Raw genomic sequence first — 21,238 nt, 5'->3', positions numbered from 1 at the left:
AAGCTACACTTATGCTTGTTAGATGATATTATCTTACTTATCCTTATATGATCATTCACTTTGCTTGGTGATGAGTGCATGTATTTAATTCTTATCATTTTGAGCGCTCCGCCAAGATGTATGTGACATGGAAGAGTAACCCATGATCCTAACTCATTGTGCATTTGCAGTCCAAAGTAAATCTTAAGATATGCACAAATTTAGGGGGAGCTCTTGCTTTTCACATACTTCTCAAAGCGACAATATCTTACACTCTTATTACATTTGTCGAAGCTTTGATCTATATGTTGTCATCAATTACCAAAAAGGGGGATATTGAAAGTGCAACTATCCCTGGGTGGTTTTGGTAATTCCTAACAACATATAGCTCATTGAGCTAACATTATTCCAAGATTAATATTTCAGGAAAGCTCAATGAATGGCATGGCATGGATGAGGAAAGTGGATCCCTCAAAATTCTAAGGACAAAAAGTTTGGCTCAAGCTTCAAGATTAAGACTCTACATTTTATATTTTAGTGATCCAAGATCACATTGAGTCTATAGGAAAAGCCAATACTATCAAGGAGGGATGAGGTGTTGCTTAATGGCTTGCTTGCTCAAGGTGCTTAGTGATATGCTCCAAAACCCTCAACTACCTTCCCACATCCACATATGACCTAAAACAAAAGTCAAACTCGGCCCCACCGATTATTTCTATCCGGCGCCACCGAGTTTCAAATGTCATAGCCACTGCCACAAACCCTAGGCAAATCGGTCTCACCGATAGGGATCTCGGTCTCACCGAGATGGGATTGTAATCTCTCTGTTTTCCTTCGTAACGTTTTGGTCTTACCGAGATGAGAGACCGGTCCCACCGAGATTGCAATGTAAACTCTCTGTTTCCCTTTTGTAACATTTCGGTCTTATCGAGATGAGCGAATCGGTCCCACCGAGTTTACTTGACCAACTCTCTGGTTAGCTTATTACCAAAATCGGTCCCACCGAGTTTGTGTAATCGGTCACACCGAGATTACGTTATGCCCTAACCCTAACCATATCGGTCGTACCGAGTTACATCTCAGTCCCACCGAAAATCCTAACGGTCACTAGGTTTGCTGAATCGGTCCGACCGAGTTTAACCATTCGGTCCCACCGAGTTTGGCAAATTGTGTGTAACGGTTAGATTCTGTGTGGAGGCTATATATACCCCTCTACCCACTCTTCATTCGTGAAGAGAGCCATCCAAACATACCTACACTTCCAATACACATTTTCTGAGAGAGAACCACCTACACTTGTGTTGAGGTCAAGATATTCCATTCCAACCATATGAATCTTGATCTCTAGCCTTCCCCAAGTTGTTTTCCACTCAAATCTTCTTTCCACCAAATCCAAATCCTGTGAGAGAGAGTTGAGTATCGGGGAGACTATCATTTGAAGCACAAGAGCAAGGAGTTCATCATCAATACACCATTTGTTACTTCTTGGAGAGTGGTGTCTCCTAAATTGGCTAGGTGTCACTTGGGAGCCTCCGACAAGATTTTGGAGTTGAACCAAGGAGTTTGTAAGGGCAAGGAGATCGCCTACTTCGTGAAGATCTACCGCTAGTGAGGCAAGTCCTTCGTGGGCGACGGCCATGATGGAATAGACAAGGTTGCTTTTTCGTGGACCCTTCGTGGGTGGAGCCCTCCGTGGACTCGCGCAACCGTTACCCTCCGTGGGTTGAAGTCTCCATCAACGTGGATGTACGATAGCACCACCTATTGGAACCACGACAAAAACATCCGTGTCTCCAATTGCATTTGAATCCTCCAAACCCTTTCCTTTGCATTCTTGCAAGTTGCATGCTTTACTTTCCGTTGCTCATATACTCTTTTGCATGCTTGCTTGAATTGTGTGGAGATTGCTTGACTTGTGCTAAGATAGCTAAAATCTGCCAAGAACTAAAATTGGAAAAAGGCTAGATTTTTATTTGGTCATGTAGTCTAATCACCCCCCTCTTGACATACTTTCAATCCTACAAGTGGTATCAGAGTTTTGGTCTCCATTTGCTTTGATTTCCATAGCTTTTGGTGGTCATAGCCTTGGTTTCACAACCTAGGAGAGTATGACGTCTAGCGAGGGAAATTATCACCGTAGAGGCCCTTACTTTGATGGTACTAATTTTGCTAGTTGGAAGCATAAGATGAAAATGCATATTCTTGGACATAACCCCATCGTTTGGGCTATTATGTGTGTTGGCTTGCAAGGCGAATTCTTTGATGGGAAAGAACTGAATTGTGAAGCTACCGCGGATGAGTTGAAGATGCTACAATACAATGCTCAAGCTTGTGATATCCTCTTCAACGGATTGTGCCCCGAAGAATTCAACAAAATCAGCCGTCTTGAGAATGCAAAGGAAATTTGGGATACTTTGATTGACATCCATGAAGGTACCGACTCCGTCAAGGAATCCAAGTTGGATGTGCTTCAAAGTCAACTTGACAAGTTCAAAATGAAGGATGGTGAAGGTGTCGCTGAAATGTACTCTAGGCTTGCTCTTATCACAAATGAGATTGCCGGCTTAGGGAGTGAAGAGATGACCGACAGATTCATCATCAAGAAGATCCTAAGAGCCTTGGATGGAAAATATGATATCATGTGCACATTGATCCAAATGATGCCCAATTACAAAGATCTCAAGCCAACGAAAGTCATCGGAAGAATTGTTGCTCATGAGATGTCACTCAAGGATAAAGAGGAACTTCACAACAAATCAAGTGGTGCTTACAAAGCCTCATGTGAAGCCCATACATCATCGAGTGAGAAACAAACCTTCAATGAAGAATTGAGCTTAATGGTGAAGAACTTCAACATGTTTTACAAGAGTAGGAGCAAAGAGAGAAGCTCCAAGTCAAGGTCCTACAATGACAAAAGATCTTCTAGTCGAGAGCGAAACTGCTACAATTGTGGAAGGCCCGGACACTATTCCAATGAATGTACGCCCCCCTACAAGAGAAGAGAAGATTCTCCCAAGAGAAGAAGTAGAAGAGAAGAATCACCATCTAGAGAAAGAAGGAGTAGAAATGATCGTTATGAACGAAGACCCTCACGGAGAAGCAAGGATTTGGAAAGAAAGGACAAGTCATCAAGGAGCTACACAAAACGAAGACATCAAGCTCATGTTGGTGAATGGGTATCCGGCTCCGACTCCGACAACCACTCCTAGAGAAGCTATCACTCCGACTCCGAATATACTCAAGATGAAGGTGTTGCCGGTCTAGCACTTGTGAAAACCAACTCCTACGACATATTTGACTCACCAAATGAAGGAGTTGGAACATGCTTCATGGCTAAAGGCCCAAAGGTATCACACCCCGAGTATGTTGATTTCAATAGTGATGAAGATGACTTGTTAGGTGACGATGATTTACTTGTTGACAACTCTAGTGATGAATACTATGATGAAACGTCAATTAATCATGCTAATCAAGATAAAACGAATGACAATGATAAGGAGAAGATTGAGTCTCTAACTAAAGAACTAAACACTCTTAAGTTAGCTCATGAAACTATCTTAGGAGATCATCGAGAACTTTTAAGGACTCATGAGAAATGGCGCTTTGAGAAGCTCAACCTTGAGCAAGAGCATGAGTTCTTAAAAGCAATCAATGATGATCTTCGCAAGAAAAGTTCTTCTTACATTGCCAAGCGTTTACTCTTATCCACTTACATGCCTCAAGTCAACTCTAGTAACAAGAACAAGAAAGATTCTTCATCTAGTAGTAACAATAATCATGCTAAATCCAATATTGTTGCTTCTAGTAGTTTTCTTGATTCCACTAATGATTCTCTTAGCCAAGTTACACTTGAGCAAGAAAATAGCTTATTGAAGGGAATTATAGAGAAAGGTGTTTACAAGAGCCTTGCCGGAAGTAAGCAATTCGAGGAAATTTTACGCAAGCAAGGAAGGCACCGGAAGAATCAAGGTGTTGGTTTTGAACGAAAGCTCAATGCCAATGGAGTTGAGTGGGAAGAAGATCAATACCCCAAGGCGAAGTTTGTTCCTCAACAAGAGGAGTATGATCCTACTTCTCTCAAAGGGACACAAGTTTAAGATGATCTTCCACCACAAGACCACAAGCAAAAAGGCAAGGACAAGCTTCAAGAGGAAATTGATGCATTTGAAGAAGCTCATAGGGCCTTGGTGAAGTGGGTTCCCAAGACTACTTCAAGTTCCACTTCATCAAGTACAACTGCAACACCGAGGATTCCCATCAAGATGGTGTGGATCCCGAAGAAGAAGAACTAGAGAGTTCTTGAGGGTGACTCCGTCAACATACTTCACTCTTATCATCTTGGCAAGAACAAGTGCAATCAACTTACACATCTTGCACTAGTCCCCTCCTCTACGTGGCCCCTCTCAACCGCGACCGAGATGCCCGTCGACCAACAATGGCTGCTTGAATTGGCATTGTGACCGGCTGGCGCGTAGCCAACGAGTGCTGAAATTATTTGTAGACGTGGTGAACACGATGTTCGTCTGGTTTGCAGAGATCGACACAACACGAGCGGTCGGTCGTGCACGCTTCACAACGGCCATCGGAGCCGCATCGCCATACCGGCCACACGAGGGATGCCGACGAGGACGACGAGTTGCCGATGCCCAAGGTGAAGTATGCATGATAGATCAAGGTGCGGAGGTTTCGGTTTAACTCAGAAGGCGTCATGGGTGGGGCAGGAAGACCTGGCAGAGCACGCATCTGTACCTAATGGCATGTCTAGTCGATCCTCTAAAAGATAGAGGAGTAAATGACCGAGTAAACTTAGAAGAGTAAAATTTTACTCCTCTAACTGAGGCTGGATGTAGCCGATCCCCTAAACTTAGTGGAGTTAATATTTTTTTACTCAATTCCTTTAGTCAACCGCATGATGTACAAACAATTAGACAACATATATCAATCATTCAAATCAACATGCAAAACATAAACCGTTAACAAGCTAAAGTTTAACTGATTGAGATGTTCCAATTAAAACATGCGTAATTTAGTTCATCAAGCCCAAGCGTATGTTATGCTTCCAAAGACGCAAAGAAATAACAACAACAACAACAACAACAACAACAACAACAACAACAAACTAAATCATCCATCAGCATAATGCATAGGCCGAAACGAAAAAAAACATGTAGGCATTTCATCAAGCACTTGGCGGCTGGGGCCTTGTTGCCCGCTGCGGCAGCTGGACACGTCGGAGCACTGGCCATAGGGGTGGCTGGAGCTTCTACCCGAGGCGCGGGGTGTGGGACGGGAGTGGCTTTTCGTTTTCTTCGCCACCTCCTCAACAAGGGCCCACATGGTGACGGTAGGCTTCCTAGCACTTTGGCACCGGTAGGAGCAGCGGGCGGTGGCCTATAGGCGCCGGGAGGCAAGCGTCACCCTGCCAACTTTGCGACCAGTAGCATCAGCCGGGGTGGTTGATCGGACAACACCTTTTGTGCCCAATCTTTTCTTTTGTGCGGGCGGCAGCGCTAGCTGGAGGTTGTTTGCAGCAGTGACACGCCGACGACGGTGGCCGGTGAGGTGGTGGAAGGGTCTTGGCAACCCATTCCGGCCGGAGCCGCGGTCATCGGTGGTTATGGTGGCGCATGGGGGAGGTGGCGGCGGAACTGTGGTGCTGACAGGCGGGAGAAGAATGGGGAAAGTATACACGGTCGCACGGGGGGTTGAGTGTTCTTAGGCGCCGCATGTCAAATTTTTGGCCGATGACCACCATTCGCAGAAATCAGAGGAGCTGTCAGGTGAAAATGCTGGGATGCAGGACCAGTGAAACACCTTCTGCCAGACTGCGGACGAAGACATAGCCGGACAATAGGTGGTGGTTAGTCTCGTCGCATTGGTTGAAGAGGATGCAAGCATGGGCATGTGGCAAGCCTCGATGGGCGAGGCGCTTTGTTGTCCAACATCTGTCAAGGCTCACAAGCCATAGGAATATCTTGACGCTGAGCAGAGCCCAAGGTTTCCAGCGAGGTAACGCGCCGAGCAGGCGTCATTCTTGGTCCAACTCTAGCGGATCGGGTCTGGGGAGGAAGACAGAGTGATGCCACGAAGACGATGCCAAACGTCGACGTACTGAATCATGGCCTCTGGACCCATGATGCCACCAATGTCAAGGACCCAAGGTTGGGAGTCTAGAGCCTCTAAGACAAGGTGTCCCTTCCACCAGCATCGATGCCGAGAAAAGTAAGCGCTGGTGCAATCTCGGCAATGGAAGCGCCGTCAAGCCAGTGATCAAATCAGATTTGCAAGTTCGCCCATCGCTGAGCGTCCAGGAAATGGAAGGGGCGGAATATTTGCCGAACCTCGGGCTTGCATGGCAGTGTTAAGTGCCGCCAGGGGCTCTGGGTCGGTCGCCAGAAGCCAGAGCCAATGCACACGCATCGCAATGTCAGTGTGTTGCAAGTCCCGGATGCCAATTCCAGTGAGTTTGTACAATCTGAAAAACCTCAATGAATTCAAACGATACTTATTCAAAATTTTCAACTCATCATAGAATCTATTGTGTTCATTTATACTCTCGTGTTCCCGTCAAACTTTATATATCCTATCTATGTAATCCATGCAATTTCCTTATCTAATAATGGAGGCTCATCTATGGTGGCCGTTGTTTCGAGGGCAACGCTCGACAAGCCGCACCACCCATCTAGTACTACTACACTACTACCTCCTTCAGATCTCTTCCAATGCAAAAGTGCTTAGATGAGGTGCTAAGTGCATTAAATACCTTAGCAACTCAACACCTTAATGCATAGGTGCTTAGCTTGTTGTTGCTAAGCACACATTATTTAATGAGTTAGCACCTAAAGTCTTTCATGTATTGGTCAAATTGTTTCATTTAAGTGGTTTGCCTAGGTTTTTGCGTTTAGCATTGGTTCTTCCTGGGATCACCAAAGTACTCTCTCTCGTCCTTAAATGTAGTGTCATGTCATTTTTTCGCTTATGTGGCATGCTTAGCACCTGTCCACGGTGGAGCATTGGGAGGGGCCTCACAAAATATGAATGAACACCATGTGAGAATTGGGAGGGGCCTCACAAAATATGAATGAACACCATGTGAGAACTCCATATGAATGAACACCATAATGGCTTGCTAATAGGTGACACATTGACATCGATCTCTATAGTTGGTAGGAACTATCAATAGTTGGGTCTGATAAATGTGAATTTATACCGGCATTTCCATCTCAGTGTTTGGCAACGTGGGGTGCAGAGTCCTCTTCCGTTTCCCCCCACATGCATGCATTGCCATGCTCGAATGAAGCGCAACAATGGAGCTCGTGGCGCAAACAGTCCGCCTCAAATCTTGCATGCCGTTGCTATATTAGGCGCATCCACACCACGACATGCACAAGTTTGGGACAAGAAGCATATCGATCTCTCCCGGCCCTTCGTCTCTAGCTTTTGCTTCTTCTCCGATGGGTTATCCGGGGAGCTTGGCCGCCCTCCTCCTCGTGGTGGCCGCCGCCGCCACGGCCGTCGTCGCCCACAACGACCACGGCGAGCACAAGAACTACCTCGTCATCGTGCGCACGCCGTACGAGTACGACCGGAACCTGTTCAAGAACGTGTCGAGCTGGCACGCCTCGCTGCTGGCGTCCGTGTGCGACCAGGCCAAGGAGCAGCTCGACGCGGACCCGGGCGCCGCGGAGCGCCTCATCTACTCCTACCGCAACGTCATCAATGGCTTCGCCGCCCGCCTCACCCCCGACGAGCTGCACCATATGGGCGAGAAGGACTGGTTCCTCAAGGCCTTGCCGGAGCAGACCTACCAGCTCACGACCACGCACACGCCGCGGATGCTTGGGCTCACCGGCCCCTTGTTCCACGCCGGCGTCTGGAACAGGACCAACATGGGGGAGGGGATGATCATCGGCATCCTCGACGGCGGCATCGCCGGCGCGCACCCGTCGTTCGACGGCACCGGCATGCCGCCGCCGCCCGCCAAGTGGAAGGGCCGCTGCGACTTCAACCGCTCCGTGTGCAACAACAAGCTCATCGGCGCGCGCTCCTTCTACGAGTCGGCCAAGTGGAGGTGGGAAGGGATCGACGACCCAGTCCTGCCCATCGACGACAGCGCGCACGGGACGCACGTGTCGAGCACGGCGGCCGGCGCGTTCGTGCCGGGAGCCAACGCCATGGGCAGCGGCTTCGGCACGGCGGCCGGCATGGCGCCCCGCGCGCACCTGGCCTTCTACCAGGTGTGCTTCGTGGGCAAGGGCTGCGACCGCGACGACATACTCGCGGCGATCGACGACGCCCTCGACGAGGGCATCGACGTGCTCTCCATGTCGCTCGGCGCTGATGACGCCGGAGACTTCGCCGCCGACCCCATTGCGCTGGGGGGATTCAGCAGCGTCATGAGAGGCGTCTTCGTCTGCACATCGGCTGGGAACCAAGGCCCATCCCCGGCCACAGTTGCCAACGAGGCCCCGTGGCTGCTCACCGTGGCTGCGGCCACAACTGACCGGACTTTCTCTGCGGACGTCAAGTTTGGCAATGGGCTTGTGGTCAACGGCGAATCGCACTACCAGCCGAGCACCTACGTGAGCGTGCAGCAGCCGTTGGTGATTGACACTGCCCCCGACGGCACGTGCTCGGACAAGACCGTCCTAACGGCCAAGCAAGTCGCCGGAAAGATAGTCCTTTGCATCTCCGGCGGCAACCTGACCAACCTCGAGAAGGGAAGCATCCTGCACGACGCCGGCGCTATCGCCATGATCATCGTTCAACCGGAGGAGTCTGGCTTGGTGATCTCACCCAAGGCGCATGCCCTCCCAGCAACGCAAGTAGAATCCAAGTGGTCGGACAAGATCATGGCGTACGTGAATTCCACGCAGAGCCCGACCGCCCAGCTGGTCTTCAAAGGGGCGTTGCTCGGCAACCGCATGGCGCCGGTCGTGGCGCCATTCTCGTCACGGGGCCCGAGCAGGCAAAACCAGGGGATTCTCAAGCCCGACATCACCGGCCCGGGAGTGAACATCATCGCCGCCGTCCCCATGCCCAACGGGCTCGCCCAGCCGCCCAACGAGATGGCGTACAAGTTCGACATCATGTCCGGCACGTCCATGTCCACGCCGCACATCAGCGGGGTCGCCGTGCTGATCAAGAAAGCGCACCCGACCTGGTCGCCGGCGGCCATCAAGTCGGCCATGATGACGACGGCCGACACGAGGGACGGCCGCCGGATGCCGATGCTGGACCAGGACGGGCTGCCGGCCAACTTGATTTCGATGGGCGCCGGCTACATCAACCCCACCAGAGCCATGAATCCCGGGCTCGTGTACAACCAAAGCGCCCATGACTACATCCCGTACCTGTGCGGGCTCGGCTACAACGACCACGAGGTGAGCTCGATCATCCACCCGGCGCCGCCGCTGTCGTGCAAGCAGCTGCCGGTGATCCACCAGAAGGACCTCAACTACCCGTCCATCACCGTCTACCTCGACAAGGAGCCGTACGTCGTGAACGTCAGCCGCGCCCTCACGAACGTCGACAACGACGTAGGGGTGTACGCCGCGTCCGTCGAGCTCCCGCCGTCGCTGTCGGCGAAGGTGACGCCGGACATACTCGGGTTTAGGGACGTGAACCAGGTGCAGACATTCACGGTGACCATCAGGACCAAGGACGGGCAGAAGATGAAGGAGCGCATCGCGGAAGGGCAGCTCAAGTGGGTCTCGCGCAAGCACGTCGTGCGTAGCCCCATCCTCGTATCTTCCAAGAAGTTCTTCAAAGAAAACTCGATGGCTAATAATGGCCAGCGCGTGGGTGATTCGTAGTAGCTCGCGGGCATGTCGTGGTTACTCCATTAGCATTTAGCTTCGATCTGAAGGTCGGCGGGTTTGTAAGCAGTAGACGCGTGGTGTGTATGCTACAAAGTGTATGAATTGCCTTGGTAAAGTTCTGGCAAAACTCTACTTAGGCTAAGCAGGTGACTACTGCAGAGGTACATAGAATTTATTATTATTATACTCTGTGTATTTGAAGGCTACGCAGGTGACGCGTAAACTCAAAATTGCCATATACCAGCCTCCATAGAAAACGTTTTTTCTTTTTCTTTTTGACCTGAAGAGATGTATTTTCTCTCTCTTCACAATAGCTAAATGTAAGTCGCCTAAAAATAGAATTTGGGCAGTCAATTTTCATAGAAAGTACATAGTCGCTGCAGGGAAGGCAGAAGCAGGCGCCACTCGCCGGAGAAGCTGTCCCATGATCTATCTTAAGGTGGCAGGTTGCCACATGATCTATCGTAGGGGTGTTGGGGGTGGGGGTGTAGTTTGCCGGAAAAAAAATGCATCATGGCCAGGGTTAGAGGGATGGCCGGAGGCGGGGGTGTGAAGGAAGCACGGTGGTGGGCGGCGGTTGGGGGGAAGGCCGAGTGGCGAGGCTGGCGCGTGTAGCGTCGCGGGCGGCGGGAGCTGGCGATTAGGCCGGCGGTAGATTGGGCGGTTCAAGGTTTGAAGAAGATGTACAATAACCATTTTGGGTGGTTTGAGGTTTGAAAAAGCTGATCTAGTCGTCCATGTAGCATCCGACGACTCAGAGCAAATCGATTGACCCAAATTTATTTCAACATCTAGCCAATGCCTTTTTTCTTTCACTGAGAGCAGCTCTAGCAGAACACACCAAGGGACAAGCTTGCTAAAAGAAATCACAAGCACACAAATTAGTTCAAAAAAATTAGCATAACACGTTTGATATTAAAGCGTCGGTTTCATTCATAGCCGCATTGCGAATTTACATTCATAATAATTAAATTAATTATCTACTTGGGGCCACGACCATGGCAGCGGCGGGATTTGCCGGTGGTAGCGGGGTCAGTGATGTAAGGGTATGCTTCAATGAGAGCCATGATAGCTTGGTAACTCACCTCAATGGCCACGTCCCAGTTCGGCAATGCGGGGATGGACGCGACATGGGGATGGGCGCGTCCGCGCAGACCTCATCTATTGTCCGATTTGGTCCAAGATCGTATCGTCTTCAACCCGCTCCGATGCCAGGCTTCTCCGGCTTATCATCATCCCCATAATTGAAGATGAGGGGCAGCTCCTCCTGCTGCATCATGGCATCGAGAGAGCTGATTGGAGGCGGGAGAGAAAATATTGAGAGGCTTCAGCAAGTGGATTGTAGTAGGGGAGAGAAGGGGGGCCGCGACGGCCTTTTATAGGCTTTCGCGAGGTAGTTGACGAGGTTGTAGGCGGCCACCCGACGGGCCGCCACGGGACTCTGAGGGGGCAGGTGTGGCATTAATGAGAGGATAGTTGCTCACCAGTGGTGCACAGGAGGCCGCACAACTTCAAAACCTGGCCATGGCGCGAGGAGGAAGAAGCTGAAACTTTTGTCTTGTGATGTCGATTAGATTTGGAGCAAGCTCTATATTGGACCTCCACATCCTCCAAATATGGAGGTTACGAACTGTTGGGGAACATAGCATGCAATTCCAAAAAAAATCCTACGATCACGCAAGATCTATCTAGGAGATGCATAGCAACGAGAGGGGGAGAGTGTGTCCACGTACCCTCATAGACCGAAAGTGGAAGCGTTAGGTTAACGTGGTTGATATAGTCGAACGTCTTCGCGATACAACCGATCAAGTACTGAACGCACGACACCTCCGAGTTCAGCACATGTTCAGCTTGATGACGTCCCTCGAACTCTTGATCCAGCTGAGGGTCGAGGGAGAGTTTCGTCAGCACGATGGCATGGTGACGGTGATGGTGATGTGATCCGCGCAGGGCTTCGCCTAAGCATTATGATGCTATGACCGGAGGAGAACTGTGGAGGGGGAACCGCACACGTCTAAGAGAACAATTGATGTGCTTTGGGGTGCCCCCTGCCCCCGTATATAAAGGAGGAGAGGGAGGAGGTCGGCCATGGGGCGCGCCATAGGGGGAAGAAACTGACTTGGACTCCATGTCCAGTTCGCCCCCCTTTCCTTCTTCCGAAGATGGAAAAGGGGGAAGGAGAGGGAAGAGGAGAAGGAAAGGGGGGCGCGCCCCCTCCCCGAGTCCAATTCAGACTCCCCATGGGAGGGGGCGCGGCCACCCCTTATGGGCTGCCTCCCCTCTCCCCTATGGCCCATGTAGGCCCATATCTTTCCCCGGGGGTTCCGGTTGAAGGAAATATGCCATAGAGGCAATAATAAAGTTGTTATTTTATATTTACTTATATCATGATAAATTTTTATTATTTATGCTAGAATTGTATTGACCGAAAACCTTAATACATGCGTGAATACATAGACAAAACACAAAGTCCCTAGTGAGCCTTTACTTGACTAGCTCGTTGATCAAAGATGGTTAAGGTTTCCTAACCATGGACGTGAGTTCTCATTTGATAACGGGATCACATCATTAGGAGAATGATGTGATGGACATGACCCATCCGTTAGCTTAGCATGTTGATCGTTCAGTTTTATTGCTATAGCTTTCTTCATGTCATATACATATTCCTCTGACCATGAGATTATGCAACTCCCGGATACCGGAGGAATACCTTGTGTGCTATCAAACGTCACAACGTAACTGGGTGGTTATAAAGATGCTCTACAGGCATCTCCGAAGGTCTTTGTTGGGTTGGCATAGATCTAGATTGGGATTTGTCACTCCGAGTATCGGAGAGGTATCTCTGGGCCCTCTTGGTAATGCACATCATAAGAAGCCTTGCAAGCAATGTGACTAATGAGTTAGTTACTGGATGATGCATTACGGAACGAGTAAAGAGACATGTCGGTAACGAGATTGAACTAGGTATGGAGATACCGACAATCGAATCTCGGGCAAGTAACATACCGATGACAAAGGGAATAACGTATGTTGTCATTGCGGTTTGACCGATAAAGATCTTCGTAGAATATGTAGGAACCAATATGAGCATCTAGGTTCCACTATTGGTTATTGACTAGAGATATGTCTCGGTCATGTCTACATAGATCTCAAACCCGTAGGGTCTGCACGCTTAACGTTCGATGAAAATTTGTATTATGAGTTATGTGTTTTGGTGACCGAAGATTGTTCGGAGTCCCGGATGAGATCACGGACATGACGAGAAGTCTCAAAATAGTCAGGAGGTAAAGATTGATATATTAGATGAAGGTATTCGGACACCGGAATGGTTTCAGGACGTTTCAGATATTTATCGGGGTACCGAGGGGTTACCGGAACCCCCCGGAGAAGTAATGGGCCTTCATGGGCCATAGGGGAGAAAGAGAGGGGAGCCCGCAGGGTGCGCCCCCCAAGGGAGTCCGAATTGGACAAGGGGGAGGGGGCGCGGCCCCCTTTCCTCTTTCCCTCTCCCTCTCCCTATCCTTCCCTCTTTCCCCTCCATGAGAAAGGAAAAAAAAGGGAGGGCGAATCCTACTAGGAGTGGAATCCTAGTAGGACTCCCCCCTTTGTCCTACCCCCTTGGCCGGCCTCCTCCTCCCCTCCTTTATATATGGGGGCAGGGGACACCCCAAAGCACAACAGTTATTCTCTTAGTCGTGTGCGGTGCCCCCGTCCACAGTTTACTCCTCCGGTCATAGCGTCGTAGTGCTTAGGCGAAGCCCTGCGCGGATCACATCACCATCACCGTCGCCACGCCATCGTGCTGACGAAACTCTCCCTCGACCCTCTGCTGGATCAAGAATTCGAGGGACGTCATCGAGCTGAACGTGTGCTGAACTCGGAGGTGCCGTACGTTCGGTACTAGATCGGTTGGATCGTGAAGACGTTCGACTACATCAACCGCGTTAACCTAACGCTTCTGCTTTTGGTCTACGAGGGTACGTGGACACACTCTCCCCCTCTCATTGCTATGCATCTCCTAGATAGATCTTGTGTGATCGTAGGAATTTTTTTGAAATTGCATGCTACGTTCCCCAATAGTGGCATCCGAGACAGATCTATGCGTAGATAATATGCAGGAGTAGAACACAAAGAGTTGTGGGCCAAAATAGTCATATTGCTTACCACCAACATCTTATTTTGATTCGGCGGTATTTTTGGATGAAGCGGCCCAGACCAACCTTACATGACCACGTTCATGAGACCGGTTCCACCGCCAGACATGCAACTTGTTTTGCATAAAGGTGGCTGGCTGGTGTCTATTTCTCCAACTTTAGTTGAATTGAATTGGACTATGGCTGGTCCTTGTTGAAGGTTAAAACAACACACTTGACAAAAAATCTTGTGGTTTCGATGCGTAGGTAAGAACGGTTCTTGCTAGAAACCCGTAGCAGCCACGTAAAACCTGCATCAACAAAGTAGAGGACGTCTAACTTGTTTTTTGCAGGGCATGTTGTGATGTGATATGGTCAAGACATGATGTGATATAAGTTATTGTATGAGATTATCATGTTTTGTAAAAGTTATTGGCAACTGGCAGGAGCCTTATGGTTGTCGCTTTATTTTATTAAATGCAATCGCCATGTAATTGCTTTACTTTATCACTATGCGGTAGTGCTATCTCTTGAGCTTGCGTTGGATTTCCCCAAAGAGGAAAGGATGATGCAGCAGAGTAGCATAAGTATTTCCCTCGGTTTTCTAGAATCAAGGTATCAATCCAGTAGGAGGCCACGCTCAAGTCCCTCGTACCTGCACAAAATGATAGCTACTCGCAACCAACACGATTAGGGGTTGTCAATCCCTTCACGGTCACTTATGAGAGTGAGATCTGATAGATATAATAGTTATATTTTTGGTATTTTTGCTATAGAGATGCAAAGTAAAAAGTAAAGGCAAAGTAAAAAAAAAGAAAAACAAGATTAAAGTGATGGAGATTGATATGATGAGAATAGACCCGTGGGCCATAGGTTTCACTAGTGGCTTCTCTCAAGAGCATAAGTATTCTACGGTGGGTGAACAAATTACTGTTGAGCAATTGACAGAATTGAGCATAGTTATGAGAATATCTAGGCATGATCATGTATATAGGCATCACGTCCGTGACAAGTAGACCGAAACGATTCTGCATCTACTACTATTACTCCACTCATCGACCGCTATCCATCATGCATCTAGAGTATTAAGTTAAAAACAGAGTAACGCTTTAAGCAAGATGGCATGATGTAGAGAGATAAATTCATGCAATATGAAATAAACCCCATCTTGTTATCCTCGATGGCAATGATACAATACGTGCCTTGATGCCCCTTCTGTCACTGCGAAAGGACACTGCAAGATCGAACCCAAAGCTAAGCACTTCTCCCATGGCAAGAACTACCAATCTAGTTGGCCAAACCAAATGGATAATTCGAAGAGACTTGCAAAGATAACCAATCATACATAAAAGAATTCAGAGAAGATTCAAATATTATTCATAGATAGACTTGATCATAAACCCAAAATTCATCGGTCTCAACAAACACACCACAAAAAGAAGAAGATTACATCGAATAGATCTCCATAAGAGAGGGGGAGAACTTTGTATTGAGATCCAAAAAGAGAGAAGAAGCCATCTAGCTACTAACTATGGACCCGAAGGTCTGAGGTAAACTACTCACACTTCATCGGAGAGGCTATGATGATGTAGAAGCCCTCCGTGATGACGGCCCTCTCCGGCGGAGCTCCGAAACAGGCCCCAAGATGGGATCTCGTGGATGCAGAAAGTTGCGACGGTGGAATTAGGTTTTTGGCTCCTGTTCTGATCGTTTGGGGGTACGCAAGTATATATAGGAGGAAGGAGTACATCGGTGGAGCACCGAGGGGCCCACAAGGCAGGGGGTGCGCCCTAGGGGGGTGGGTGCGCCCCCCACCCTCGTGACCGCCTCTTCGACTCCATGGAGTAGGGTCCAAGTCTCCTGGATCACGTTCGGTGAGAAAATCACGTTCCCGAAGGTTTTATTCCGTTTGGACTCCGTTTAATATTCTGTTTCTCCGAAATACTGAAATAGGCAAAAAACCAACAATTCTGGGCTGGGCCTCCGGTTAATAGGTTAGTCCCAAAAATAATATAAAAGTGGAAAATAAAGCCCAATATAGTCCGAAACAGTAGATAATATAGCATGGAGCAATAAAAAATTATAGATACGTTGGAGACGTATCAGGCATCCCCAAGCTTAATTCCTGCTCGTCCTCGAGTAGGTAAATGATAAAAAGAGAATTTTTGATGCGGAGTGCTACTTGGCATAGTTTCAATGCAAATCTTCTTAATTGTGATATGAATATTCAGATTCGAAAGATTCAAGACAAAAGTTTATATTGACATAAAAAAATAATACTTCAAGCATACTAACAAAGCAATTATGTCTTCTCAAAATATCATGGCCAAAGAAAGTTATCCCTACAAAATCATATAGTCTGGCTATGCTCTATCTTCACCACACAAAGTATTTAAATCATGCACAACCCCGATGACAAGCCAAGCAATTGTTTCATACTCTAACTTTTTTAAAACTTTTTCAATCTTCACGCAATACATGAGCGTGAGCCATGGATATAGCACTATAGGTGGAATAGAATGGTGGTTGTGGAGAAGACAAAAAGGAGAAGATAGTCTCACATCAACTAGGCGTATCAACGGGCTATGGAGATGCCCATCAATAGATATCAATGTGAGTGAGTAGGGATTTCCATGCAACGGATGCACCAGAGCCATAAGTATATGAAAGCTCAAAAAGAAACTAAGTGGGTGTGCATCCAACTTGCTTGCTCATGAATACCTAGGGAAATTTGAGGAAGCCCATCATTGGAATATACAAGCCAAGTTCTATAATGAAAGATTCCCACTAGTATATGAACGTGATAACATGAGAGACTCTCTATTATGAAGATCATGGTGCTACTTTGAAGCACAAGTGTGGTAAAAGGATAGTAACATTGTCCCTTCTCTCTTTTTCTCTCATTTTTTTATTTGGACCTTTTCTCTTTTTTTATGGCCTCTTTTCTTTCTCTTTTTATTTGGGCTTATTTGGCCTTTTTTATTTATTTTTCGTCCGGAGTCTCATCCCGACTTATGGGGGAATCATAGTCTCCATCATTCTTTCCTCACTTGGGACAATGCTCTAAAAATGACGATCATCACACTTTTATTTTTCTTACAACTCAACAATTACAACTCGATAGTTAGGAAAAAATATGACTCTATATGAATGCCTCCGGCGGTGTACCGGGATATGCAATATGACAATGATGAATGTTCCATGATAAATGGAACGGTGGAAAGTTGCATGGCAATATATCTCGGAATGGCTATGGAAATGCCATAATAGGTAGGTATGGTGGCTGTTTTGAGGAAGGTATATGGTGGGTGTATGATACCGACGAAAGGTGCGCGGTATTAGCGAGGCTAGCAAAGGTGGAAGGGTGAGAGTGCGTATAATCCATGGACTCAACATTAGTCATAAAGAACTCATATACTTATTGCAAAAATCTAGAAGTTATCAAAGCAAAGTATTACGCGCATGCTCCTAGGGGGATAGATTGGTAGAAAAGACCATCGCTCGTCTCCGATCGCCACTCATAAGGTAGACAATCAATAAATAAATCATGCTCCGACTTCATCACATAACGGTTCACCATACGTGCATGCTACGGGAATCACAAACTTTCACACAAGTATTCTTTAAATTCACAACTACTCAACTAGCATGACTCTAATATTATCACCTCCATATCTCAAAACAATTATCATGCTTCAATCTTTTCTTAGTATTCAACACACTCAAAAGAAAGTTTCACAAATCTTGAATACCAAGCATATTATTATTAAGCAAATTACCATGCTATTAAGAGACTCTCAAAATAATTTAAGTGAAGCACATAGAGCAAAACTACTTAGCTCAAAAAGATATAAGTGAAGCTCATAAAGTATTCTATCAAATTTTAATTCATGTATGGCTCTCTTAAAAGGTGTGTACAGAAAGGATGATTGTGGCATACTAAAACACAAAGACACAAATAATACAAGACGCTCCAAGCAAAACACATATCATGTTGGTGAATAAAAATATAGCTCCAAGTAAATTACCGATGGAAGTGGACGAAAGAGGGGATGCCTTCCGGGGCATCCCCAAGGTTTGACTTTTTGGTGTACTTGGATTACCTTGGGGGTGCCATGGGCATCCCCAAGCTTAGGCTCTTGCCACCCCTTTTTCCATGATCCATCAAAAAATTCACCCAAAACTTGAAAACTTCACAACACAAAACTCAAAATAGAAAACTCGTGAGCTCCGTTAGCGAAAGAAAACAAAAAACCACTTCAAGGTACTGTAATGAACTCATTATTTATTTATATTGGTGTTAAACCTACTGTATTCCAACTTATCTATGGATTATAAACTATTTTACTAGCCATAGATTCATCAAAATAAGCAAACAACCTACGAAAAAGAGAATCCGTCAAAAACAGAACAGTCTGTAGTAATCTGTAGCTAGCGCAAGATCTGGAACCCCAAAAATCCTAAAATAAATTGCTGGACGTGAGGAATTTATCTATTAATCATCTGCAAAAATAATTAACTAAATATCGCTCTTCAAATAAAAATGACAGCAGTTCTCGTGAGCGCTAAAGTTTCTGTTTTTTACAGCAAGTTCAACAAGACTTTCCCCAAGTCTTCCCAGCGGTTTTACTTGGCACAAACACTAACTAAACACAAAAAACACAACCAAAACAGAGGCTAAATAATTTATTTATTACTTAACAGGAGCAAAAAGCAAGGAATAAAAATAAATTGGGTTGCCTCCCAACAAGCGCTATCGTTTAACGCCCCTAGCTAGGCATAAAAGCGAGGATAGATCTAGGTATTGCCATCTTTGGTAGGCAATCCATAAGTGGCTCTCATGATGGTTTCATATGGAAATTTTATTTTTTCTTGGAAAGTGTTCCATGCCCTTTTTTAATGGAAATTGAAATCTAATATTCCCTTCCTTCATATCAATAATCGCACCAACCGTTCTAAGGAAAGGTCTACCAAGAATAATAGGGCAAGAAGGATTGCAATCTATATCAAGAACAATGAAATCTACGGGCACATAATTCCTATTTGCAACAATAAGAACATCATTAATCCTTCCCATAGGTTTCTTAATAGTAGAATCCGCAAGATGCAAGTTTAGAGAGCAATCATCATAATTACGGAAATCTAGCAAATCACACAAAGTCTTGGGAATAAGACACTAGCACCCAAATCACACAAAGCATAAAACTCATGATCTTTAATTTTAATTTTAATAGTTGGTTCCCACTCATCATAGAGTTTTCTAGGGATAGAAACTTTCAACTCAAGTTTTTCTTCATAAGATTGCATCAAGGCATCAACAATATGTTCGGTGAAGGCTTTCTTTTGACTATAAGCATATGGAGAATTTAGCACAGATTGCAACAAGGAGATACAGTCAATTAAAGAGAAATTTTCATAATTAAATTCCTTGAAATCCAATATAGTGGGTTTAGCAACATCTAGATTTTTATTTCTTTCAATCCCACTTTCATCAATTTCATCATAAAGATCTAAATACTCTGAATTTTTAGAACGTCTTCTAGGTAAAGGAAGATCATATTCAGTTTCATCAAGATTCATATTGCAAAACAAAGATTTATTAGGAGACACATTAATAACTTTTAGATCTTCATCTTGATTTTCATAGGAATTCGGTTTAGCGGCCATCTTATTAACTAAGGTGGCTTGCATATCCAAAATTTTAGCAGTCATCTTTTCTAGACGAGCAATTTGGGATCTTATTCCATAAAATTATTTAGCCATATCATCAAGCTCTTTATTCATATAATTCATAAAACTTTTTTGTTCCTTAAGCTCGTTTCTAAAGAAATTATTATGCTCAAATTCCAAAACCATAAACTTTCTAACATTGTTTTCGATCTCCTCTAACCTTTTAAGGTGAAGGTCACCAAATCTCGGTTGAGCCATCGCGACAAACAAGCAATCCAACACACGAGCAAACAAAAGGCGAGCGGGCAAAAAGAGGCAAATAGAGAGGGAGGATAGAGAGAGAGAGAGGGCGAACAAAACAGCAAGGGTGAAGTGGGGGAGAGGAAAACGAGAGGCAAATGACAAATAATGTAATGCGAGAGATAGGGATTGTGATGGGTACTTGGTATGTTGACTTTTGCGTAGACTCCCCGGCAACGGCGCCAGAAAAGAGTCTTGATGACCCACAAGTATAGGGGATCTATCATAGTCCTTTCGATAAGTAAGAGTGTCGAACCCAACGAGGAGCAGAAGGAAATGATAAGCGGTTTTCAGCAAGGTATTCTCTGCAAGTACTGAAATAAGTGGTAACAGATAGTTTTGTGATAAGATAAATTGTAACGAGCAACAAGTAACAAAAGTAAATAAAGTGCAGCAAGGTGGCCCAATCCTTTTTGTAGCAAAGGACAAGCCGGAACAAACTCTTATAATAGGAAAAGCGCTCCCGAGGACACATGGGAACATCGTCAAGCTAGTTTTCATCACATTCATATGATTCGGGTTCGATACTTTGATAATTTGATATGTGGGTGGACCGGTGCTTGGGTGCTATTCTTACTTGAACAAGCATCCCACTTATGATTAACCTCTATTGCAAGCATCCGCAACTACAACAAAAGTATTAAGGTAAACCTAACCATAACATGAAACATGTGGATCCAAATCAGCCCCTTACGAAGCAACGCATAAACTAGGGTTTAAGCTTCTGTCACTCTAGCAACCCATCATCTACTTATTACTTCCCAATGCCTTCCTCTAGGCCCAAATAATGGTGAAGTGTTATGTAGTCGACGTTCACATAGCACCACTAGAGGCTAGACAACATACATCTTATGAAAATATCAAACGAATACCAAATTCACATGACTACTAATAGCAAGACTTCTCCCTTGTCCTTAGGAACAAACATAATTACTCACAAAGCATATTCATGTTCATAATCAGAGGGCTAATAATATGCATATAGGATCTGAACATATGATCTTCCACCAAATAAACCAACTAGCATCAACTACAGGGAGTAATCAACACTACTAGCAACCTACTAGCACCAATCCCGGACTTTGAGACAAGAATTGGATACAAGAGATGAACTAGGGTTTGGAGATGAGATGGTGCTGGTGAAGATGTTGATGGAGATTGCCCTCTCCCGATGAGAGGAGCGTTGGTGATGATGATGGTGATGATTTCCCCCTCCCGGAGGGAAGTATCCTCGGCAGAACAGCTCTGCCGGAGCTCTAGATTGGTTCCGCCAAGGTTCCGCCTCATGGCGGCGGAGTCTCGTCCCGAAAAGTTCCTTCCTATTTTTTTTCTCAT

General features: G+C 46.2%; 1 protein-coding gene across 1 annotated transcript; it reads left to right on the top strand.

Moving 5' to 3' along the window:
* The first annotated feature begins 7,235 nt into the window (after positions 1–7,235).
* On the top strand, positions 7,236–9,932 carry LOC119319366 (subtilisin-like protease 4). The gene has a single exon (XM_037593857.1). It carries the CDS (start codon positions 7,362–7,364, stop codon positions 9,792–9,794), a length of 2,433 nt encoding a protein of 810 aa, XP_037449754.1. The 5' UTR covers positions 7,236–7,361; the 3' UTR covers positions 9,795–9,932.
* Positions 9,933–21,238: the final 11,306 nt, after the last annotated feature.

Source organism: Triticum dicoccoides, chromosome 6A, assembly GCF_002162155.2.
Source record: "Triticum dicoccoides isolate Atlit2015 ecotype Zavitan chromosome 6A, WEW_v2.0, whole genome shotgun sequence".
In the NCBI taxonomy this organism is placed as follows: Eukaryota; Viridiplantae; Streptophyta; class Magnoliopsida; order Poales; family Poaceae; genus Triticum; species Triticum dicoccoides.
Note: the sequence above shows the minus strand (reverse complement) of the source record. Positions and strands in the feature narration are given on the sequence as shown.

Excerpts from the sequence above, each read along its gene's own strand:
- LOC119319366 (XM_037593857.1), top strand. The coding sequence starts at position 7,362 with ATGCACAAGTTTGGGACAAGAAGCATATCGATCTCTCCCGGCCCTTCG.